A 26460-nucleotide genomic window follows, 5' to 3' on the forward strand; every position below is an offset into this window, starting at 1 on the left:
CATGTAGTTGCTCACCTCATGCTTTTTTTTTTTCCAGTTTGGACTCTCATGACCCATTTTTACCATGTGACTAATCACTCTGGTTTGTCTACATCCTGTACATAGCACCTCTTGTTGCTGTATCCAACCAAACCCATGATGCACTTCTCCCTTCTCTGCCACAGGTTCAGCACTGCAAACATTGCCCAGCTGGTTTATAGCTCCTCCCACCCAGCTAGCTACATAGACACTCCCCTATCACTGCCCCTAACACCCAGCTAGTTTATAGCTCCTCCCACCCAGCTAGATACATAGACACTCCCCTATCACTGTCCCTAACACCCAGCTAGTTTATAGGTCCTCACACCCAGCTAGATACATAGACACTCCCCTATCACTGTCCCTAACACCCAGCTAGTTTATAGCTCCTCCCACCCAGCTAGATACATAGACACTCCCCTATCACTGCCCCTAACATCCAGCTAGTTTATAGCTCCTCCCGATAAGCAGCAATCTACTCCCATTGCATTATGTGACCATCTGACATTATGCAAGGGGAGTAGCAGCCAGTAATTGGCCATAGCTGCACCAGACAAGAAGATTACATAGAGGGACTCGAGACAAGCAGCAGAGGCCGGGGAGCAGACGAGCTGGGACCTGGTGATAGGAATCAGGCGAGTATAATCACCAAAGTGGCTCCCACCAGTCTGCAGGTCTGGAAATTGGTGCACAAACCCTTTAAGTTGGCCATATACATGTAATAGCTGTCGGCCAAATAATTGTTTGGCCGACGGCTATGTCTTCCGACTCCCCCATATGTCTGAAAGTGTATGTGAATTCAATGGGGAGAGAGGAGAAACCCTCTGCCAGACACCTATGGTGGTGGGTTATCTCCTGGGAAAACAAAAGGATTTGGCAAAAATGTTAACTTCACTTGATCCTCCTCTCCATCGACATCATGAGTTGGGGTAGAGTTCGAGGCTCCCTATACACACTAGGCTGTTGGCCAAATACGTAATTTGGGACCTTCTGTGCTACATAAACAGGACACTCTGTGCTGTAATTGGGCTCCTCATGTATGCATGCCTAAGATAGGAAGATTAGACTGTGATCACCAGTAGGGACAGGGACTGGTTAGGGTACGACACATTCTGTGTACAAGCCAGCAGAATATGTTGGAGAATTAAAATAATAAGAAACATTATTAAATCCCTGCCAGTTCTGCCAGAGATAAACTGTGTTGAACTAAGAAAATAGGGGCTGGATACTGTATCTGATTGTAATTATTAATTGGCGGATCTTTTAAGGTCCCTAATGAATATATTTTCCACGTAATATGCTGTTTCCTATGAAGAAGTCCACATAAATATGAAATCATAAAAAACAGAAGACATGGGCCATTAGTGACAATGATATATCTGTAAGCACTCACATAGAGAACGAGGACAGGGGCTGTGTATTTATACACTTATGGCCCATAATATCAAGGTGACAAAGACAAATCACAGCACTGTAAATTGGCAGAGTGTTTTTTTGGGAGGGGTCTGTAGGTGGACCAGCAGACAACTTTGGGATAAAGTGAGGGCTTACAAATGAAGAAACTGGCAAAGCCCTGAATTTTATTATACTGAATGTTTGTCCACAAAGACATGCTACAAAATGTTAAAGGAAACCTGTCACCTGGAATTTGGCAATAGAGCTGAGGACATGGGTTGCTAGCACGTCTGCAATGTCCAGTCCCCATAGCTCTCTGTGTTTTTATTGTGTAAAAAAAAATAAGATTTGGTAGATATGCAAATTAACCTGAGATGTGTCCTGTACGCGAGATGAGTCCAGCGTGAAGGAGCCCAGCACCGCCCCGCATCCTCAGAATCTCCTCCTTGCTCCCCGACACTTTTATTGACACAATAAAAACACACAGAGCTATGGGGACTGGATATTACAGACGTGCTAGCGGCCATCTAGCAAGCCATGTCCTCAGCTGTATTGCCAAATTCCAGGTGACAGGCTTCCTTTAAATGTATGAAACCTAAATACATTCCAAATTCAGTCTAAAAACAGAAGCATACTTCTAATAGTTTTCTTATCAGCCCTTCATCGACAGGATGCAATTGTTTCACAACAGGAAGCTCTTTCTAGATAAAGAAATGCTTCATTTTAATCATTGTATGAAAATGTAATCACCAGAGCATCCTAAATTTGGTGCATTCTTTGCTCATTTCAAATCTTTAAAGACTATGGTGGTCACTTACCAAGTGATATACGCCAATAACCTTTGCGCCACAATCTGCTACATTCCCCCGCTCACGCCAAGTCTAAAAAAAGAGGTTGTGGCGTGGGTGGGTCTGCCGGCCCGTCTCATTTATCATTTTCTACGCCTGTTTTAGGCATATAAAAAAGGTCTAAATTTAAGCTAGCAAGGAAGCTGAATTACATTTAGATTAGCGGTGGCTATGCCAAAGTAATGTATGGGCAGGAACTGGTTAAATGGCAGTAAGCCATGTGCATGTAGTTGCTGATGTGTAAGCCAGCTAAACTTAAGCTGAGGCAGGAGAAAATAATTCTTCTCCAGGGAGACACCATCCCCGTGAGTGTAACGCTGCCAGATAAACAACTGTGCTAAGACCTGCCAACCTCTGTGGGGTAGAAGGACAGACTTTTTACATGTTGAGGACCAATAATAAGGGACAATGATTGGACAAGAAAGCCAGTAAAAGGAAATGCACACATACGGCTGTAGACTGCACGTGAATTGAGATAATTGCTTCTTGCGACCGGCCATCCATTCATTGCAGAGCAATAGTGAGAGGAATAGCACCCCTTTGATCATTTGTGAATATTGAATAGTAAGTATAGCTAGAGAGAAAGACTTGGAGGGGACTATTACCATTTCCATCCCCTGTATCCAGCCTTTGAAAAAGCCTACTTTGTGAGAGATCAGAAAACTTTGCCTATCACCTGCTTTAATACTGTGCCATCCATTATCCATTCAGTAAAAGAGAGACTATATTTTCTTTATCCTAGTTAGCCTGCTCAGTTTTCTTCATATCTGATCTGAATACCTGTTCTGCTTTGAACTCACTGCTCATCTAACACCAATGGCACCTCAGCCACCACCAGACAGAAAACCCCAAACTCCAAGGTGTGCCCTGAGCGGGGTTGCCAACCAGAATTTTTCTGGACAACTTATCCCAATATCACGGATATCCAACATTTTTTTTACCGACAAATTGGAAAACAACAATAAATGATAAAAAGATTGTAGGTAAGTAATACATGTCAATAGCTCAATATACTGATAAGACCTCATTACCAGCATTTATTCTGAGCTGTAAAATAATGAGTTACAGTAAAATAATCTAGTCAAGTACCACCAGCTATTTGTTTTCACAGACACATGAAAAAAGTCACCTATATTTATGGACTTTCCAGAAATTTCGGGGCGGTTGGCAACCCAGGCCCTGAGGGCAAGAACAGTTGTGCCTCTCGCATCACTGCAGGCCTAGCCTGGGGGAGCCCTGAAGCAGGGTTAGCAATGGTGAGGACTACAACCACCCTCATTGCCACAGCCACCACTCCCATCCTTTCCAACCCAACACCTCCCCTACAGGCCAATGCACTGCACATACAGACCCTGATTGAGCAGAGAGGATGAGGCAATAAGCTGTGCTCCCCACACTGGCCGGCCTTTGGCTAAAGGCATCTTAGAACTGTGTACACCCCCAGTATCCTATACAATGTAAAACACCTCAGTGATAATGGTCTGTTACCTTAAAATGTGCAATGTAGGGTTGTGAATACGTGTGCTTGCCATTGCCATTGGTCTGAAGGGCTTCATGTAAGCAGACATTCTTTAATTCAATGCCAGCTGTTATATCCCACAGAAATCCAGAATACATTCCTTTCTGTGAAAGAGAACAAAAATACAGATAATTACCCGAGCTGTTGTTTTTGACATTTACTATATGAGCTCACGGGCAAATGTGAATATTAAATAAAAACAAAAACACATTGCATAGGATGATACATGAACATATAAATAATTATATAAAATATACTGAAAGGTTAGTTGACTGCCTATGAAAATAGCTCAAGAACAGGTATCGTTCACTCCAGACACTCAATGAGCCTTGAGCACCCCTGACTGCAATCTGTAGTTGTCCTTTTGGATCACTTTTGTTGGGTACTAACCATTACATTACAAATCTCAAATACCCCTCAAGACCTGCTGTTATGCATTGACCAATCCATCTAGGGTCACAATTTAGCCCTTGTCAAAGTTGCTTGGATCATTATGCTTGCCCATTTTTTCCTGTCTGCAAAACATAAACTTCTAAGAACTAACTGGTCACTTACTGCTTAATGCAGGCATCCTCAAACTGCAGCCCTCCAGCTGTTGTAAAACTACAACTCCCACCATGCCCTGCTGTAGGTTGATACCTGTAGGCTGTTCGGGCATGCTGGGAGTTGTAGTTTTACACAGCTGGAGGGCACAGTTTGAGGATGCCTGGCTTAATGCATCCCACCCCATAGGAATTGTCTTTGTAGCGAGATAATCAATGTTATGACCTGTGTGGTTTTAATGTTATACGGTATATACACAATCAGATCATTTTAAAGAGGACCATCTTTTTAGTAAATACTTGCATTTCCCATTAAATAACATTTCTGGGCGGATTCAAGGGAATTGGGCTGAGCTGCAATACCAAGCACTGCCACTATCCAACGGCATGCTGCAAGGAGGCTGCAGTGCTCAAATATTTTCGTACCTTCCATTCACTGCAAAGGGAACTACAGCCCAGTTGACTGTTCCCATAAGCCCAGCCACCTAGAGCGGGCACTTAATCCCATTTCACTGTAGGACAAACTCTTTCAATTTGCATAATCTTCTGGACTACTGATCTGGGCAGAAGTGATACAATGTAAATTCAGATGCCAATCAAGTATTTTTAAATCAGTTCTGGTACGTACTTGTAAGTTTAACCAAGCTGTACACAGACGGTCATGTGCCGTCTCCTCTTATATTTCATGAAATCTTTGGCAAGGACAAACTTAGAATGTGCCAGATTAAATCAATATCACCTGATCACATCCAAGAACTGCATGTCCTTTGGAATAAGTCATTGGCATGAACTCATCCGCTTCAGTCAATGGAAATGAATATTCAAACTTTCAAAAAGTAAATAGTACTTTTCATACAGTCTATGCTGAGGTGTAATATGTATTAGTTTGTGACATATTCTTTGACTCTCTGTGCCATTATCCCTAAGGGCCCATGCACATGACCGTGCCATGTTTAGCTGTCTGCAAATTGTGGATCCGCAAGACACGGATGCCGGAACGGGCAGGCACTGCTAGAAATGCCTATTCTTGTCCGCAAAACTCTTGTCCAACAAGAATTGGACATGTTCCTTATTTATTTTTTGGTGGGGACACAGAACAAGGCAACAGATGCAGATAGCACGAGAAGTGCTGTTCACGTCTTTTGAGGCCCGTTGATGTGAATGGGTCCACGTGCCTCTTGGCATGTCTGCCGCGCTGCGGCTGCATTTCACGCCTGTGATCACTGCTAAAGGTGCTTCAACTAAGTAATGAGTGAAGAGTCTGAATACTTATGTGAATATTTTAGTTATTCCTTTTCAATAAATTAGCAAAGATGTCTAACATTATGCTTTCACTTTGTCAATACGGGGTACTGAGTGCAGAATGATGGGGAAAACTTGATTTTTTTTTAATTTAAGCACAAGGCCATAACATAGAATGTGCAAAAAGTGAAAGGGTCAGAAGACTTTACGATCATGGCGTGTGATTAAATCTGAAGTGCTAGAGCAAGAAACCAATCCAGATCCACATGTAGTAACTCTGCATTCTCCAATCACTTAAACGTATTTGTAATTATTGATGTTCAGTTCAATCCAAGCTGAAAGGTGAACATTTTGGTTGTGACAGTTATCAGAAGATGTAATTCCTGAGTTGGCCTAGAACAGGAGTGCACAACCTATGGCCGGGGGCCACATGCGGCCCTCGATAACATTCTGTGCAGCCCCCAACCATCTGGTAACAGACATGCATGTCTATGTCTGATGGCTGCTCACATGTATTTCTCATGTACTCTCCCATTAGACGGGAGTCCTGGAAGTGTAACCAGACATTTATAGTATATACTGTATCTTTGATATGCCATAAATACAGTATTTCACTTGGTAATACCCCTTTAAGTTTTATTTTAGTCCCTTGGGATTAGTTCAGTCTGACATTTTGGCCCCCAACCAGTAAAGGTTGTGCACCCCTGGCCTAGAATATATTGCAATCTCTCCATTGAAACCCATTGAAGTGAAGCGTTAAAATCTTTATAAAAGTGATCATTTCTAAAGTTTACCTTGTATTTTGTTACTATATTTTGGAAGTGTAGAGATGGGGCTTTTTGTGCTTTAGTAATTCTTTGCCCGATGTTGCAGCAACTATAATATGACACTGCAAGGGGGCAAGGCCTGTGTGCGAAACTTCACATACGCAAGAAGTTCAAATATTCTTAAAATAACATTGAGTCAAGAAGACAGGAACTATGTATATACATTTGTTCCGATGCAGTTGATCTCAAGCACTTTGTAAACTATTAAAAGAAATTATGCCTCTGCCAAATGCTGAAACAATATAGTTCCTTAATCAATAATATTCCATTAAAGTGGTATTAATGACAAGCAGACTTCCTGCCAAGTTAGCGCATTCATCAACAATGCATAGATTGCATATCTTCTCATAAATGATGGCATTGCTAGCCATTGTCTTTCCATGCTGGTTATACGCGCATATAATACAGTGCAAGTAAAAGCTTTTTATTTCATTATTCTTCCACTGGCCCAAGGTGCTGATGGAAGGAAAAAATGGGGCCTACTTATTGTGCTGAGTAGACAACAGAATGAGAAATAATGCAGCCAAAGAGGTCTATGATATATAAAGCTATCAGACGTAAATGGAAAGAATGGACTGTCTATTTGGAGAAGTCTTGGCATGTGATACAATTGACCATTAAAACTGACTACAATGGAATGCCAACCAGTGTGCATATCTGTGTGGCATATGTTTCTTACCTTGTGTTACTGCTGTTACCACCTGCAACTTTACTTCTCTTAAGTGAGAGGTCTGAGCTGGTCGGTACGCAGAACTGCCACACCTCATCTGAGTAACAAGGTCTTATGGCTCCTTTTCATTTGTAATTTTTTATTTTTTTTTGACAACTGTCTGGGGGATGCTGCTTGCTCTAACTTGTGTCTATCATACTGTATTGCATTTAACCTCCGATTTGTATGTCCACACTTTGGAAACACCTTCATTTGGGATGCATTCTAGGGTTTCTCTGTATAAAGTCCATACCTCTATGAGGGGCGTTTAAGAAGAAGACAAAAAAATCCCTTCAAATCCTCCCCACCCCCTGGTTTAGTCTTAGCTAAACCCAATCATGGGCCCACACTCCTGTCCTAAAACCTGACCATGACACCAACCATGTCTCATGTTCAAAGTACTCTAGTAGATGCTTAAACTGGTCAAAATCAGTTGCCATGGACCACCACCATTTCCAAAGGTGTGGCTTAAGAATCCATAAGATATCAATGATATATCCCGAAAAACTCCTTCTAATCAATATGTAGACTGTACAATGATTAAATAAAATGGTCCAGAACTCTAAGTCTAGGATTGAGGGATATCACAATGAGAATATCTAGGTATAGGATGCTCCTGAGCACCCTACATATGTGCTGGACTTCCTGATCTATGTTTATTTCAACGTGAGACTGGCTGTTTGTTTAGGGTACTTTCACACTTGCGTTTTTCTTTTCCGGCATTGAGTTCTGTCCTAGGGGCTCTATACTGGAAAAGAACTGATCAGTTTTATCCCCATTCATTCTGACTGGAGAACATTCCGTTCAGGATGCATCAGGATGTCCTAAGTTCAGTCTTTTTGACTGTTCAGGAAAAAGATAAAACCGCAGCATGCTACGGTTTTATCTCCGGCCAAAAAAACTGAAGACTTGTCTGAATGCCGGATCCAGCATTTTTTCCATAGGAATGTAAAAAAATTCCTTAGACCTAAAAAAAGGTCTAAGAAATAAATTCCGGATACGTTTTACAGGATGACACCGGAAAGACGGATCCGGCATTTGAATGCATTTTTCGGATTGATCAGGCATTTTTAAGACTGATCAGGATGCTGATCGGACTTACAAATGCCATCAGTTGGCATATGTTTTGCGACGGAACTGCTTGCCGGATCGCTCTGCCGCAAGAGTGAAAGTAGCCTTAGGCAGATCATTTATGGAGGACTACCATACTGTAGCCTATTCTGCTCAATTTGACACATTGTAGATATTGGTACAATGCTGCATTTCTGTTGCTACATTGTGTTATGTGTGAAATAAAATGGATGAGTTGCTGTACTGAAGGCTCTAATGGCTGGCTGTAAGGGCCAAATAACAAAGTAGCCAAATGTAATGCAATGTCTTGAATGCAGAGTTGCAAAATGTCAATGTCTGCTTCACTTCTGGTCCGGTGACAGAACAGGAATGTGATAATTTGCCAGGAACTGTAGATTTCTAAATCGGAAACAATAATTAATGTTTGCATTCTCATGGGCAGTGAGCCTCCACGATGTCCACAACTTCAGCTCACCGTCAGTCTCTACAGCCAAGTACTGAAATCTTCTTGATGCATCCATATAATTTCTCTTACAACGCACTGTTTATAATTTTTTTGTCAATACTAGTTATTCGCGGAAATTGGTCATTTTTATAGGATATCTCTAAAAACTGAGCTTAAAGGGACTCTGTCACCAGTTTCTAACCCCCCCCTTTTAAAACTATTGTTCTCTCCATGGTGCCCTTGTCATTACAAAGCTGTTGTTATAAGATAAATCCGCCGTGTAGTTTTGATAAAAATCGCTTTTATCTAACCTGTCAATCTTCTGGATAAGGTGCCCAGGGCGTTTCTGAAGGTCTGAATCTGCCGCTCTCCGCCGCCGCCGTTGGTGCCCAGCTCCTCCCATGATCCTTTCAGCGCCACCTGGATGTAATGAAATCCGCCTCCGGCTCTCCTCAGTGCCCCCTCCTCCTTTTCAAAGATCCCGCGCGTGCGCACAGGCCTGTGCCTGATGCGCCCGTGCGGACTTTTAGATTCTACCTCGTTGAGCGAAGCGCGCGTTCGCGCATTCGCGCGCGTTCGCGAATGAGCGCAAATGCGCGAACGCGCGCTTCGCTCAACGAGGCAGAATCTAAAAGTCCGCACGGGCGCATCAGGCACAGGCCTGTGCGCACGCGCGGGATCTTTGAAAAGGAGGAGGGGGCACTGAGGAGAGCCGGAGGCGGATTTCATTACATCGAGGTGGCGCTGAAAGGATCATGGGAGGAGCTGGGCACCAACGGCGGCGGCGGAGAGCGGCAGATTCAGACCTTCAGAAACGCCCTGGGCACCTTATCCAGAAGATTGACAGGTTAGATAAAAGCGATTTTTATCAAAACTACACGGCGGATTTATCTTATAACAACAGCTTTGTAATGACAAGGGCACCATGGAGAGAACAATAGTTTTAAAAGGGGGGGTTAGAAACTGGTGACAGAGTCCCTTTAAGAAGACAGAAATAAATCAACAAGAATAATCCTGGAAGACTGGATGATATAGGATGGCTTTTGGTACAAAGCTTTAGGAGTCCATCCAGATGCATTCCTTTTTACGAAAGGACAGCATCCGGACTGGATCATCACCCATTCATGTCAATGGGTATATGCACATGAGCGTATGAAAGTCGCAATTACACCATAAGATGCAACTTTCTAATTATTTTGCAACTTTTCTATGGCACATTTGCGACTTTTTCAATGTAGATGTACCAAATTAGAGAGAAGCCATTAGACACACCTTAAAACTTCTTCCGTCATTCTGCATGTTAGTGGAGCATGAGGGCATTTCTTGCTCCGATGCTCCCCCTTGCCCTGAGCTGAATGATGTAGGGCAAGGACTTTTTGTTTAGATCCAATGATGTACCGGGTCTTACTATGGGTATGCCGTAGCCTGTAAAAAGCAGTGATGTCACCGGGATTGCTGCTATCACGCAGGGCAAGGGGGAGCATCGAAGCATTCATGCTGAATGAGTGAAGGGGTTATGTCCGGGTTCAGCTTTGATGCACATCTGCAACAGATTTCACCCATTTCAATACAATGGAGGTCATTTACTAACATCCCTATTCCATTTTTTGGTGTAAAAAAAAAAAAAGTCGCAAGGCCCCTTTTTGTGACAATATTTTGTCACACTGGCATTTTTACGTCATCTGCCCTCCTTGGAAGTGGTGAGGGTGTGGCAGGGGTCGGAATATCAGCCCCTGCAAGTTTACTAACATTAGACGCATCATTCGGCAGTGCAAACTGGAATCCAAGACCCTCCAATGAGTAAAATGAACACCAATTTCAGTAACATATTTTTATCTGCTGTATGTAGATTTTCGCTGTGAACCAGTAGAGAGTCTGTAAGTTGTGAACCAGGCCTTACAGTATCCACATAGTGCGACCCCAGCTGTTTACAGAGCCCGAATGCCATGTAGATCTGAACTATTATGACATTACATTCAAGACCCAATAGTGATTTTTTTTTAAAGAAACATAAAAAAACTGAACCAAATATATACTATGTGAAGAAGGTAGTCTGCAGAGTTTTTTTAAGCAATTCGGTCCAATTTAGTCCCTACTGAATGAGAAGCGGTGGCCAAATCTGCACCTACCTACTGTAAAAAAACATCAGTTATGAAAACATATCTATTTAAGATGCTATCATCTGTTGTCTTCAACCATAAAGACACCATTTAGGCCTCATGCACACGACCGTTCCGTTTTTTTTGTGGTCTGCAAACCGCGGATCTGCAAAAAACGGAAATACCTTTTCTTGATACTGGGACATGTTATATTTTTTTTGCAGGGCCACGGAACGGATCAACGGATGTGGACAGCACACATCTTTTGCGGCCCCATTGAAGTGAATGGGTCCACATCCGAGCCGCAAAAACGGCGGCTCGGATGCGGACCCAAACAACGGCCCTGTGCATGAGGCCTCATACTAACAGCTACATACAGGGCTTAATCATTTCATGAATGGTCATTATTACCTTGAGCAGGCATAGAGATCAATGGGGTATAACACAGACACACATTTACTAATGGACTTGCAAGTCCCCTTTTTTGACTGTCCGACAATAGTGGTATGGCCGGTTTTACATTGTGTCCGCTGGTTGGGCGGGACCGTTTCGGGGTGGGAATCTAGCCCCGACAAATTTACTAGAATTTTAAAAAGGTTTTCCAGGAGTACAATATTGATGACCTATCGTCAGGATAGGGACTCAGTATCTGATTGGTGGGACTCCGACTCCTAGGAACTCCGCTGATCAGCTGTCTGAAGAGGCCGCAGCCAACTCCTAGGCCAGTGACATCACAATAAATGGTCACATAGCCTAGGAACAGCTCAGGCCCGTTCAATTAAATCGGCCTTGGCTGCAAAACCAAGCACAGCTGTTATAGACATTGCTGTGCCCAGTAAGCTGAGAGCACTTTTCAAACAGCTGATCGATGAGGGGTTTCGGACGCTAGATCCCTACCGATCAGATATTGAGCATAGGTCATCAATATGTAACTACCTAAAAAACCCTTTAATGGCTTTTGATCAGTCCTACACCCATGGCTTAAAAACATAGGTGGAGGACTCCTTTAATCCCAGTTACAAAACATAATTCCAAGCATGGGCGCGCACAAATAGCTGCACTACTGGAGACTTAAGCTGGCTGAGCTTTACAAGACTCTGAAGAGAACAGCCGGATAACTATCCGATGCCAAAAAATTATGAGAACAACAACACTGGAGTAATGGCTGCCAACACAAATTAAAGCCTACTCCCATGTAGCAGAGGAAACTTTCTTGAATCAAGAAACAGCAGTGGAACCAGAAATTAGACTGTTGCATACCTCACTGGGGCTAGATGATGGCTTTTCAGAAACCACGCACTTCCACGAGCCTCTGACCCCTTTCCACTTGCGAATATTAGGCAGGGAAGGTTGGTTTAATTCTGAGCAGAACTGCAAAACATAGAAACAAAGAAGCTTCAGCCTAAGGTAAGTTACAGAAACATTTCCATTCAACATCCCACCCCACATTTACCATGAGGGTAATAAATTGACATGCTGCTTAATACTTACCTCTCTTTGGGCTCAAGCGTCAACATTAAAGAGGACCTTTCACCTGGATATCCTTAATCTAATTATTACCCTCCATTGATGTCTTGGCACTTTTTTTTTCTAAAGAACCCCCGTTTGTTCGCTGTGGTCCCCGTATCTTTTGGTGCCTCATATGCTAATGAGGCGACTTGGTTATACAAGGTGTGGACTTGTATTTCTCCTGGTCGCAGTTATCTTCTCCCTGGCTGCGAGCGCATCCAATCAGAGCGCCCCACTCTTAGCCAGGGAGAAGGAGCTCAAGTTCTCGCGGGAGGAGCTGCGATTCTCCAGGAAGAAATACAAGTCCACGTCTAGTACAACAGAGTTGCCTCATTAGCATATGAGGCGCCAAAAGATACGGGGACCAAAGCGGACGAACGGGGGGGTTCTTTAGTATAAAGAAAAAAGTGTAAAGACATCAATGGGGGCCGCACATAACGTAGGGTAATAATTAGATTAAGGATATCCAGGTGAAAGGTCCTCTTTAAGACATGTGACAATGAAAACTGCCATGCTGCATTTGAAGGGGTTGTTCAAGATAGTAAAAAAACTGTCATCAGTGGTATAGGGCACCAGACTGATGAGGCCAGTGACAGGCTGCAGTGGTCATGTTATGAGTATATGGGTATGTCATGTCTGCGGAGCAGTGGCACATAAGCAGAGGGGACTTGAACTGGTATTGGATCTTTTGTAATCTTAACACATTTTCTGCCTTTGACCCATTTTTTTATGATGTCTTTAAAACCCTTGAGTGATCACTGCTCTAGTCATTAGATCTGTGGTCCATGACTGTGATGACAGTGAGCTTGCACTGGCAATTAATTACAAGGAACAGAAGGTACATTTTGACCAATTATTTACATATAAAATGTGAACTACAACGTTGCCTAAAGTTCTGAGGGAGTAGTTACTCTGATGTCTTCTTAGGCTGGCTAGAACAACAAGATCAATCAAGAGCTTCAGGACATCAGCTTCAAGCAGTCACATTCAAAATTTCAAACCTAGTGACAAAGAAGCGCCCAAGGTCGGCCATACACATTAGTCTTTTGTTGGCCAAACCCGCCAAGATTGTGTGTAGGGAGCTCCCGAAACTCCTTTTGTTCTGCCGGTAGATGTGTCTGGTAGCGGCTTTCTCTGCTCTCCCCATAGAATCCATAGAATGTGTAGGTGTATGGGGAAGCCAAGAGGGCATCAGGAGAGATAGCTTTCAGTCAAATGATAGTTCAGCCGACAGCTAATGAATTTGTATGGGCGCCTTTAGACCAAACTGTGACAAATCAGTTTATGTGGCTTATAAGGTAAGGGTCACATATGTGATGATCAGTGTTGATCGAGCATGCTCGGCCGAACACCAGTTCGGCTCGAGAATCTCGATGCTTGGTACATGGCGGTACACGGGTGAGTACCACATGTGCTCAAGCTCAATGCTCGAGTCTCCTCCCTGCACATTTATTGGCTGCGTAGCACGCACTGTACTGAACTGGCACGCATTGTAATGCCGTAGCCATGTTTGCTACTGGCATTACAGTGATTGGCTGGCCGGAACGAGTCATCGGGTGCTATAACGCTCCAGTATAAAATGTGCGCATCCAACAAATATCTGACAACCAGTGTACTTTTTCCATAGACTGTTCCCGCTGCGGACAGTGACATTAGCTGCGCCACATCTGTAGTGTAACGTGTGTGCTTAAAAAAAATGTCTGTGACATACAGTGTACTTTTTTGCGTAGATGCTGCGGACAGTGACATTACCGGTGGCACCTCTCCTGTATAACGTTTCCTCCTCCCAAACAACTGTGACATTCCCTGTAATTTTTTATTAGCCGCTGGTGGCAGCATTGACATTATCTGCGGGATATCTCCTGTGTGAAGTTTCCACATCCAAAATACCTTTTTTAAATTTGTTTGCGCACTTCCAAATCCTACACTACTGTACGTGTGACTTTCAATTCAATATAACATTTAATATGAAGGCGAGCAGTAAGGGACGGGGCAGTGGCCGTGATGCTGATGGTTCACGCAGAGGCCATGGCCCTGGTCGCGGTGAAACTGTGCCTGCTGCCAGAGCATAAGAAAAACAAATCATCCACGATACCTAGCTTCATGTCCCAGTTTGCAGGGTGGCGCAGGACACCACTCTTGAAGTCAGACCAATGCGACCAGGTGGTCGGTTGGATTGCAGCAGATAATGCTTCCAGTCACTTAAGCACCACCCTGTCTTCCACCAAGTCCAGTCTCAGTAGCCAAGAGTCTGCCCAACCCAATCCTCACCCTGATCCTCCTTCCTTTCCACCATGGAGAGTCTGGCCAAACAAGTGATTCCCACACCCAGATATTTCAAGAAGCTCTTTTCAGTGCCATTCCTTGATTTGGCCCGCTCGCCAAGCACGCTTGCAGAGGGACAGATCTTGTGCCCCGATTCCCAAAATCTTAAGCATCCACAATCACAAGAAGATGACGGTGGGGAACGGCAATTACTCTTTAATTAGGTGGATTATGATGATGATAAGACACAGTTGCCAATAACGCAATGGCAATTAGGCCTCTTTCACACGAGCGTGTCCGGATAAGGTCCAGAGATGTTGCAGCAAACCCGCGCAAATAGGTACGCAATTGCAGACAGTTTTGACTGCAATTGCGTTCCGTTGTTCAGTTTTTATCGTGCGGGTGCAATGCGTTTTGCACGCGCACGATAAAAAAACTGAAGGTGGTACCCAGACCCGAACTTCTTCACAGAAGTTCAGGTTTGGGTTCAAGGTTGTGTAGATTGTATTATTTCCCCTTATAACATGGTTATAAGGGAAAATAATAGCATTCTGAATACAGAATACATAGTACAATAGGGCTGGAGGGGTTAAAAAATAATAATTTAACTCACCTTAATCCACTTGTTCGCGCAGCCGGCATCTCTTCTGTCTTCATCTGTGAGGAATAGGACCTTTGATGATGTCACTGCGTTCATCACATGGTCCATCACATGATCCATCACCATGATCTGCTGAACCGCAACAGGCTGGAAGAGGCAGTGGGGTGGTAAAAGAGAGAAGGCGGGCCACACCAAACAGGCCCGCAACTGTTCCCTGGAGCACACCCTTGCGGAAATCTCTCTTGCCAAGGAGTAGGTGTCTGGCACTTTTTTAAGGAAAGTGCGGATGACAAAAGAATTGCAATTTGCAACCTGTGCCATAAAAAAATGAGCAGGGGCATGAACACTATCAACCTCATCACCACCAGCATGATCCGCCACATGGCATCAAAGCACCATAATAGGTGGGCCGAACACCTGGGTCCACATAGATTGCGGGCCCTAATTCCATCAGGGTTTCCGCCAGCACCTACGTTAGTGGCTCCAACCCCCACTTCTCCTCCTCCGCCTCCTCCTCCACTTCCAACTCCAAATTATCCGCGTGCAGCACCAGTCATCAGTCAGTAGCTGGAAGTAGTGTAGCACTGCAGTGAGGAAGCGGCAACAGGCCGTTCTGAAGCTGATATGCTTAGGGGACAAACAGCACACCGCCGCAGAGCTGTGGCAGAGGATAAGAGCCCAGATGCCTAGCCCACGTCTTAAACTTAGTGGTTCAGCGGTTTCTCAAAACCGACCCCAATTTGCCTGAGCTACTGATGAAGGTGTGCACATTTCCACAAGTCATCGACAGCGACGTGAGCATGCGCTGTAACTCGACGTTCCACATGTTGGCCAGGCTTTGTGAGCAGCAGAGGGCAGTAGTGAAATACAAGCTGCAACATGGTCGTTGCCTTTTCAGTCAGCTTCCACTATTCACAAGCGAGGAGTGGTCATGCATGTCTGACCTCTGTGAGGTTTTAAGAAACTTTGAGGAATCAACACAGATGGGGAGCGGAGATAACGCTATTATCAGCGTAACCATCCCACTTCTGTGTCTACTCAAATGCTCGCTGCTCACAATTAAGGCGGACACTTTGCATGTGGAAGAGGGAATAAATGGGGGAAGACAGTGCACAGGGTGATAGCCAGAGCACCCTTAGTTGGTCTTCTCAGCACGAATTGGACGATGAAGAGGAGGAGGAGCAGAAGACGGTTGCCTCTCACTTAGTTCACATACAGCAATTAAAAGCCGTTACGTGTCAAATAAAAACTTCAGCTTAAACATATAAAATAACATTAACTTTAAAATAAATAAAATCATCAGACCTTCTTACACCATCAAATATCCATATATATTAATTCCAGTATTACATGTCCGGGTGTAGCCAATCAGAGGAGCTTAAATTGTGTATAAAAAACATGCCCATATTGGGTGGGATATGCACCCCCGACAAGGCAAAGGTGAAACATGGGTCGGGTGATAGACGGGAAGCCACCTGAATTGTTTTATATGCCTATATTCCTTGCATGTTTGTGAGTATAATAAAAACTGGTGTGTTATTAAATCTCATTGCGGTGCTTTACTATCTTTGCCTATCTGGCCTTGGCTGTTAAAGTACAGGTGAATGGATGTGTAGCAAGGAACCAGTGATTGCCGTATTGATTAATGTCGATGCAAGCTGAAGTGGTCTGAGTGTATTCTCTGGTGAGCAGTGCGGTTTTAACCACTTCAGCCCCGCTAGCTGAAACCCCCTTCATGACCAAAGCACTTTTTACACTTCGGCACTACACTACTTTCACCGTTTATCGCTCGGTCATGCAACTTACCACCCAAATGAATTTTACCTCCTTTTCTTCTCACTAATAGAGCTTTCATTGGGTGGTATTTTATTGCTGCTGACATTTTTACTTTTTTTGTTATTAATCGAAATGTAACGATTTTTTTGCAAAAAAATGACATTTTTCACTTTCAGCTGTAAAATTTTGCAAAAAAAACAACATCCATATATAAATTTTTCGCTAACTTTATAGTTCTACATGTCTTTGATAAAAAAAAAATGTTTGGGCAAAAAAAAAAAAAATGGTTTGGGTAAAAGTTATAGCGTTTACAAACTATGGTACAAAAATGTGAATTTCCGCTTTTTGAAGCAGCTCTGACTTTCTGAGCACCTGTCATGATTCCTGAGGTTCTACAATGCCCAGACAGTAGAAAAACCCCACAAATGACCCCATTTCGGAAAGTAGACACCCTAAGGTATTCGCTGATGGGCATAGTGAGTTCATAGAACTTTTTATTTTTTGTCACAAGTTAGCGGAAAATGATGATGATTTTTTATTTTTATTTTTTTCTTACAAAGTCTCATATTCCACTAACTTGCGACAAAAAATAAAAAATTCTAGGAACTCGCCATGCCCCTCACGGAATACCTTGGGGTGTCTTCTTTCCAAAATGGGGTCACTTGTGGGGTAGTTATACTGCCCTGGCAATTTAGGGGCCCAAATGTGTGAGAAGAACTTTGCAATCGAAATGTGTAAAAAATGACCGGTGAAATCCGAAAGGTGCACTTTGGAATATGTGCCCCTTTGCCCACCTTGGCTGCAAAAAAGTGTCACACATCTGGTATCGCCGTACTCAGGAGAAGTTGGGGAATGTGTTTTGGGGTGTCATTTTACATATACCCATGCTGGGTGAGAGAAATATCTTGGAAAAAGATAACTTTTCCCATTTTTTTTATACAAAGTTGGCATTTGACCAAGATATTTTTCTCACCCAGCATGGGTATATGTAAAATGACACCCCAAAACACATTCCCCAACTTCTCCTGAGTACGGCGATACCACATGTGTGACACTTTTTTGCAGCCTAGATGCGCAAAGGGGCCCAAATTCCTTTTAGGAGGGCATTTTTAGACATTTGGATCCCAGACTTCTTCTCACACTTTTGGGCCCCTAAAAAGCCAGGGCAGTATAAATACCCCACATGTGACCCCACTTTGGAAAGAAGACACCCCAAGGTATTCAATGAGGGGCCTGGCGAGTTCCTAGAATTTTTTATTTTTTTTTGTATAAGTTAGCGGATATTGATTTTTTTTTTTTGTTTTATTCTCACAAAGTCTCACTTTCCGCTAACTTAGGACAAAAATTTCAATCTTTCATGGACTCAATATGCCCCTCACGGAATACCTTGGGGTGTCTTCTTTCCGAAATGGGGTCACATGTGGGGTATTTATACTGCCCTGGCTTTTTAGGGGCCCTAAAGCGTGAGAGGAAGTCTGGAATATAAATGTCTAAAAATGTTTACGCATTTGGATTCCGTGAGGGGTATGGTGAGTTCATGTGAGATTTTATTTTTTGACACAAGTTAGTGGAATATGAGACTTTGTAAGAAAAAACAAAAACAAACAAAAAATTTCCGCTAACTTGGGCCAAAAAAATGTCTGAATGGAGCCTTACAGGGGGGGGGTGATCAATGACAGGGGGGGTGATCAATGACAGGGGGGGTGATCAATGACAGGGGGGTGATCACCCATATAGACTCCCTGATCACCCCCCTGTCACTGATCACCCCCCCTGTAAGGCTCCATTCAGACGTCCGCATGATTTTTACGGATCCATGGATACATGGATCGGATCCACAAAACACATGCGGACGTCTGAATGGAGCCTTACAGGGGGGTTATCAATGACAGGGGGTGATCAGGGTGATCACCCCCCTGTCACTGATCACCCCCCTGTAAGGCTCCATTCAGACGTCCGCATGATTTTTACGGATCCATGGATCGGATCCACAAAACACATGCGGACGTCTGAATGGAGCCTTACAGGGGGGTGATCAATGACAGGGGGTGATCAGGGTGATCACCCCCCTGTCACTGATCACCCCCCCTGTAAGGCTCCATTCAGACGTCAGCATGATTTTTACGGATCCATGGATACATGGATCGGATCCACAAAACACATGCGGACGTCTGAATGGAGCCTTACAGGGGGGTGATCAATGACAGGGGGTGATCAGGGTGATCACCCCCCCTGTAAGGCTCCATTCAGATGTCCGCATGATTTTTACGGATCCATGGATACATGGATCGGATCCACAAAACACATGCGGACGTCTGAATGGAGCCTTACAGGGGGGTGATCAATGACAGGGGGTGATCAGGGTGATCACCCCCCTATCACTGATCACCCCCCCTGTAAGGCTCCATTCAGATGTCAGCATGATTTTTATGGATACATGGATCGGATCCACAAAACACATGCGGACGTCTGAATGGAGCCTTACAGGGGGGTTATCAATGACAGGAGGTGATCAGGGTGATCACCCCCCTGTCACTGATCACCCCCCCTGTAAGGCTCCATTCAGATGTCCGCATGATTTTTACGGATCCATGGATACATGGATCGGATCCACAAAACACATGCGGGCGTCTGAATGGAGCCTTACAGGGGGGTGATCAATGACAGGGGGGTGATCAGGGAGTGTATATGGGTGATCACCCCCCTGTAAGGCTCCATTCAGACGTCCGTATGCGTTTTGCGGATCCGATCCATGTATCCATGGATCCGTAAAAATCATGCGGACGTCTGAATGGAGCCTGACAGGGGGGTGATCAATGACAGGGGGCTGATCAATGACAGGGGGCTGATCAATGACAGGGGGTGATCAAGGAGTGTATATGGGTGATCACCCGCCTGTCATTAATCACCCCCCTGTAAGGCTCCATTCAGACGTCCGTATGCGTTTTGCGGATCCGATCCATGTATCCGTGGATCCGTAAAAATAATACGGACGTCTGAACGGAGCCTGACAGGGGGGTGATCAATGACAGGGGGGTGATCAATGACAGGGGGGTGATCAATGACAGGGGGGTGATCAGGGAGTTTATATGGGGTGATTATGGGTGATCAGGGGTTCATAAAGGGTTAATAAGTGACGGGGGGGGGGGGGGTGTAGTGTAGTGTAGTGTTTGGTGCGACTTTACTGACCTACCTGTGTCCTCTGGTGGTCGATCCTAACAAAAGGGACCACCAGAGGACCAGGTAGGAGGTATATTAGACGCCGTTATGAAAACAGCGTCTAATATACCTGTTAGGGGTTAAAAAATTCGGATCTCCAGCCTGCCAGCGAGCGATCGCCGCTGGCAGGCTGGAGATCCACTCGCTTACCTTCCGTTCCTGTGAGCGCGCGCGCCTGTGTGCGCGCGTTCACAGGAAATCTCGCGTCTCGCGAGATGACGTGTATATGCGTCCAGGAGGAGTAAAGCAACCACCTCCCGGACGCATATCTGCGTTAGGCGGTCGGGAGGTGGTTAATATTATGATGATTGGAATTCGGTGTGAATCCACCACGCCTGAAACCTGCAGCACTCAAAGTAGGATTGACTATTCAGAACTTTCTTATTTTACTCTGGCACACGTGGCTGACTTCATGTTAGGTTGCCTTTCCCACGACACGCGCATTATATGCATTTTAGACAACACAGATTACTGGTTGTTCACCCTTCTCATCTCTGATCCCTCTGGTAAAGAGGATGAGCAAAACGGTGCAAACCAGAAGATCCTTGTTGAAAAATGCGGCACCTGAGGGGGTTAACTGCCGCTGATCTGCCAGTACCCGCCTCCTGTATTAAGGGGCAATTATCACTGGTGGCGCCGTGCGCCCCCCCCCTTAACCCCCTACCCCATTAAAATCATTGGTGGCACAGTGCGCCGGCCCCTCTCAACCCCCCAGTATTAAAATCATTGGTGATTTTTTTTTCTTCGGTTTTGTGCGTATTATTGTCAGTCTGTAAAAGTGGCGTACTACTCAGACAACATCGTTCCCAGCAATGACCTGGGAGTCCAAGATGCATCCAGACATCCTCCCCATGCTGTTCCCGAATCATTTCAGTGGTGTTTCCATCAATTTGTGACCTTTTACTATGAACCAGGCACCCTCCCCTCTTCAGAGCAGGGGGTGCCTGGTTTAATGCTCGGGGTTCTCCCATTGACTTCCATTATACTCGGGATGCTCAGTAGATGTGTTCGGCCAGAGCACCCGAACAACCGAGCACTTTGGTGCTCAATCAACACTAGTGATGGTATGTGGTGTATTTTACATTTTTGTGTTCCAGTTGTAAGGTTTCGCTCTGGTAGATAGGGTAAGCGGGTGCAGTACAGAGGCAAAATACAAGTTCTTAACTCAAAACATTGTGTTTATTCACACTTGAGGCAATTGCACAAAACAGCACGTAACTTTGCAGTCTTGGTGTTAATTCACACACAATAGAAAGTTCATATAACACAAGTCACCTTGCTGTCAGTTCTGCCTCCAGTAGTCCATAGCAGGCTTTAGGAGGCCTGTTTCCCCAGCATGCGGCTATCAGCCCTCCAGCACGACACAAAGCCTCAGATCCCAACAATAGAGACATCTATGTCTAGTCCAGCTGCCTATTTAAGGACAGCCAGGTGCTGCTAAAACTCGGACCGGCACTAAAACTCTGGTCCGGTATTTGACCTTACTTGGCTGGAAACCAGCCCAGCCGCACATGCTGGGAGGAAAATACCTGCCTTGCCAGACACAACCCCTCACTGTGTCACATACCTTTGTTCAACTCTGTGGGGGTGGACACATGGCAGACAATGCACCCAGGACAGGGCATCCGCGTTTCCCTGCAACCGGCCTGCTCTGTGTTTTACCGAGAACTTAAAGTTCCGCAGAGACAAAAACCATCTGGTGACCCGGGCATTCCTGTCTTTGGCCTGGCTCATCCACTTCAGAGGGGAGTGGTCGGTCACCAGGCAGAACTTTCTCCCCAACAAATGGTAGTGGAGAGACTCGAGTGCCCACTTGATATCCAGGCACTCTCTCTCCACTACACTGTACCTGTTTTCGGCTGGGGTGAGCTTGCGGCTTAGGAATACAAACAGGATGCTCCTCCCCTTTGACTTCCTGAGACAGTACAGCACCGAGGCCTACTTCGGAGGCATCCGTTTGTACCACAAACTCCTTCTTGAATTCGGGCGTCACCAAAACCAGGGACCCACACAGGGCCGACTTCAAATCAGCAAAAGTCTCATCCCAGTGAACCATCACTGATTTTCGTCCCTTCAAGAGTTCTGTCAAGGGTTCGGCTAGAGTAGAATAGAGGGGAACAAACCTCATGTATTAGCCCACCATTCCCAGGAAGGACTTTATTTTCCATAGTGGTGACAGGTCGGTGCCAATTCCCTGTCGCCCCTATTTTGTTCACTTGGGGTTCGATGACTCCGCGCCCAATGACATACCCCAGGTACTTAGTCTGTTCTAACCCTATCGCACATTTTTGGGGGTTAGCGGTTAGGTCAGCTTTCCGAAGGGAGTCCACTACAGCCTGCACTTTGGGTAGGTGACTTTCCCAGTCGGTACTGTGGATGACAATATCGTCCAGGTAAACCGAAGCGTACAGACGATGTGGATGAAGCACAATGTCTCTCAGTCGCTAAAAAGTTGCGCGGGCGCCATGCAGACCAAAGAGTAAGACCTTATATTGCTACAGCCCCTCAGGCGTGATGCAGGCAGTTTTCTCTTTGGGAGCCTCCGTTAAAGGCACTTGCTAGTACCCTTTCGTAAGGTCCAAAACAGAAAAATACCGGGGTTGTCCGAACCTCTTGATGAGCTCATCCAGCCGGGGCATGAAATAGGCATTGAACTTGGAAACCTCGTTAAGTTTTTGAAAGTAGTTACAAAACTGCAACGTCCCATCCGGCTTGGGTATCAATACTATAGGACTGGCCCACACACTTTTGCACTCCTCAATGACGTATAGCTGCAACATTAGCTGTACCTCCTCTGATATGGCTTCTCGCCGAGATGGTTTTAATCGAACTTTTGCCTGAGGCTCAGTGACAATGTCATGCTGGTTTATGGAAGTGCATCTAGGGAGGTCGGAGAACACATCCGTGTTCTGACTAACGAACTCCCTGGCCTCCTGAGTCTGTTGAGAGGAGTGGCTGTCAGCAATTTTTTACTGTGACAGTCGCCTCTCTTGCATCAGACAGAGGGGCCGGTAGAGCTTCTCCTAGAAAACCCGGCTGCGGGGCGTCTTCAGTACATGTTTCCCTATCTTTCCACGGTTTGAGTAAATTCACATGGTAAACCTGCTCTGGATTTCGCCGCCCCGGCTGGTGTACCTTGTAGTTTACATCTCTAATTTTCTCAAGTACCTTGTAGGGCCCCTGCCACCTAGCCAGGAACTTACTGTCCATGGTCGGCACCAGAACCAAAACCCGATCACCCGGGTTAAAGATCCGGACCCAAGCCTGATGATTATAGACCCGACTCTGGGCTCGCTGAGCTGCCTCCATATGCTCCCTAACAAAAGGCAACACTGTCTCTATCCGAACTTGCATCTGGGTAATGTACTAAATGACACTTTTATGTGGAGTGGGTTGCTGTTCCCATGTCTCTTTAGCCCCATCCAAGAGACCATGAGGGTGTCTGCCATATAGCAGTTCAGAGGGCAAGAACCCAGTAGAGGCCTGGGGTACCTCTCGCACTGAGATCATGAGATAGGGCAGAAGGAGGTCCCAGTCCTTCCCATCTTTAGACACTACCTTTTTCAACATATTTTTTAATGTCTGTTCGTTTGTGGATGGTAAACGGACGTCCGTAGTTGTTTTATGTGCAGCAAGTTACAGAGTTCACTCATCACGTTGGACATAAAAGGTCGGTCAGAACCTCTTTAGGTAGTCCTACTCGGGAAAACATCTCCATTAACTCCTTAGCTATGAGTTTTGCTGGGGTATGTCGCAGTAGCACTGCCTCCGGGTACCGAGTGGCATAGTCTAGAATGACTAAGATGTGTTGATGCCCGCTGGCGGACTTCGTGACTGGGTCTATGAGGTCCATAGCTATTCGGTCAAACGGTACTTCGATAATCAGGAGAAGTACTAGGGGACTATGGAATTGTGGCTGGGGCCTAGTTATCTGGCAGGTCGGGCAAGACTTATAAAACTCTTCCACTTCTTTGAATATGCTGGGCCAGTAAAACTGCTGTAGAATACAATCCTGAGTTTTCTGCAGCCCCAGGTGACCCCCCAGAACGTGTTGGTGGGCTAGATCTAACACAAGCTTGCGATAAGCCTTGGGAACCACCAACTGTTCAATAGGCTCACCCCGTAGTTGGTTTACCCGATACAACATATCCTGATGAACCACAAAACGGGGAAACACCGACTCTGCCCCAGGTTGTTATGGTTCACCATCTACTATTAACACATTTTCCCAGGCACGGAATGGGGTTGGGTCCCGACATTGGGCGGTACCAAAATTATCCCCGGAGACATTGAGGTCTGCCAATTCAGGACCCGGCGGCAAGTCCTCCACCTCTCCCACCATCACACTTAGCGGGGTTGTCTCCCCCTCTTCCACCGAAGTGGCAGTCACCCCTACCGCTGGCCCTTCGGTCTCAGGTTACCATGGTTCTGGTCTCCCTCCTAACCAGGCCACTCTGCTAGGGTTACCCCTGTCTCATGGGTATCAGTCACTCTCATAGCAGGCCACAATGCTGGGAAGTCACTCCCTATTATAAGTTCGTAGTGTAAATTTGGGGCAACTTTGACTTTCCGGCCAGTATACTCTGCTGACCGTACCAGGGGAGCCCTTACTAGGGACAACAGACTCCCTGAGTCCAACAGAGCCTCCACTGGAGTTTCTCCTACCTCCACCTGGCACAGGTGGTTTAGAGTTTTTTGGGTACCTGCTGCACACAGCTTCCTGGCATATAGCGACTCACGGTAGCGATAGTTAGTATTCATGGGTTCTACCTGATGGGGACAGTCAGCCCTTACATGGCCCAGCTCCTGACACCGCCAACAGACTATCCGAGCCAGGTCCGTAGAGGGTACACCCCAGGTGGGTTTGGTTGGTACAAGTCGCCGGGTCTGGGATGGAGATTTACGGGGTTTGACTGCCCACCTCCCAAAAAAAGATAAACTGTAACAGTCTTAGCAGCCTCGTAGCACTCCACCAGGTCCACCATTTATAGGGCATTGCCAGGAGACACTTGGCCAATCCAGTGCTGGAGAGGGTGTGGCAGAGCTCTCCAGAACATATCAGCAAATAGTCTATCCAGCATAGCCGTGGGACTCAGCATATCAGGCTGTGGCCACTTTTGCAAGAGGTAGAGTAAGTCATAATACTGGGTCCTCGCAGGCTCAGACGGCTTAAACCCCCACTGGTGTACCCGCTGGGTCCGGACCAACACATTCACCCCCAGTCTTGCCAAAATCTCACCCCTTACTTTTTGGCTGCTTGATCATCCAGCAAGTCAAAACACACCCGCTGGAAATCGGATGCCAGGAATGGAGCGATGAACTCAGCCCACTGGTCATGGGGTAGCTTTTCCCTGATGGCCATTTTTCGTACATTGCCAGGTAGGTTTTGATGTCGTCTGTGGGGGTCATCTTAGGAATCGTGGCACGGACTGCTTTCCGAGCATCATGGATGTTCGGGGTTGCTCCTGCTGTCTGAAAAGCATCACGTGTCATAGCAGCAACTGGTTAGTCTCCTGCTGCTGCTTATTAGCCTCGCGTTGCTGCAGGTTTATCTCTCGCTACTGCAGATAAGCCTCCATGAGGGCCTTCACAACAGCCTCCATTTGTTGTGGGGCACTGATTGTAATACAGCTGGTTTAATGTACGACATACAACTGTGCATGAAAAATGCAGAAATAAAAAATATCGGCGTGCACACCAGCCTCACTGCTCTTGCCCGCATCCTCCACCAATTGTGGGGTTTCGCTCTGGTAGATCGGGTAAGCATGCGCAGTACAGAGGCAAAATATAATTTCTTAACTCAAAACGTCAATGTTTATTCACACTTGAGGCAATTGCACATAACAGCAGGTAACTTTGCAGTCTTGGTGCTAATTCACACACAATGGAAAGTCCATATAACACAAGTCACCTTGCTGGCAGTTCTGCCTCCAGTAGTCCACAGCAGGCTTTAGGGGGCCTGCTTCCCCAGCATGCAACTCAGCCCTCCAGCACAGCACAATGCCTCAGATCCCAAAAACAGAGACATCTCTGCTGAGCCCAGCTCCCTATTTAAGGACAGCCAGATGCTGCCAAAACCCGGATCGGCACTTAAACTCCAGTCCGGTATTTGACCTCACCTGGCTGGAAACCAGCCCAGCCGCACATTCTGGGAGGAAAATACCTGCCTTGCCTCAAGTGAATGGGTCCACATCCATGATACGGTGAGCACATGGCCGGTTGTGGCATTTCGCAATATGGGCACGGACCTGTAACGGTCGGGTCCATGAGGCCAAACACTGAAGGAATTTGGACACTTTAAAGAGGCTCTCCAGGAAACAAAAAAATTTAAATACTGAATACAGAGTAATAAATAAATGCCTCTAAATTATTAAT

The 26460-nt window shown here is 45.6% G+C and overlaps 1 protein-coding gene across 1 annotated transcript in view; it reads right to left on the reverse strand.

Annotated features, from left to right (window-relative positions):
• Positions 1-26460, reverse strand: part of EEPD1 (endonuclease/exonuclease/phosphatase family domain containing 1) — a 152617-nt gene that overhangs the window by 18260 nt on the left and 107897 nt on the right. The window contains exons 3-4 of the mRNA XM_044294820.1: positions 11976-12086; positions 3750-3884 (exon numbers count right to left, since the gene is read on the reverse strand). Of these exons, the coding sequence (XP_044150755.1) occupies positions 3750-3884; positions 11976-12086 (246 nt within the window). The remainder of the gene's footprint in view (positions 1-3749; positions 3885-11975; positions 12087-26460) is intronic.

The sequence above is a fragment of the Bufo gargarizans genome, chromosome 5, assembly GCF_014858855.1.
Source record: "Bufo gargarizans isolate SCDJY-AF-19 chromosome 5, ASM1485885v1, whole genome shotgun sequence".
Classification (NCBI taxonomy): Eukaryota; Metazoa; Chordata; class Amphibia; order Anura; family Bufonidae; genus Bufo; species Bufo gargarizans.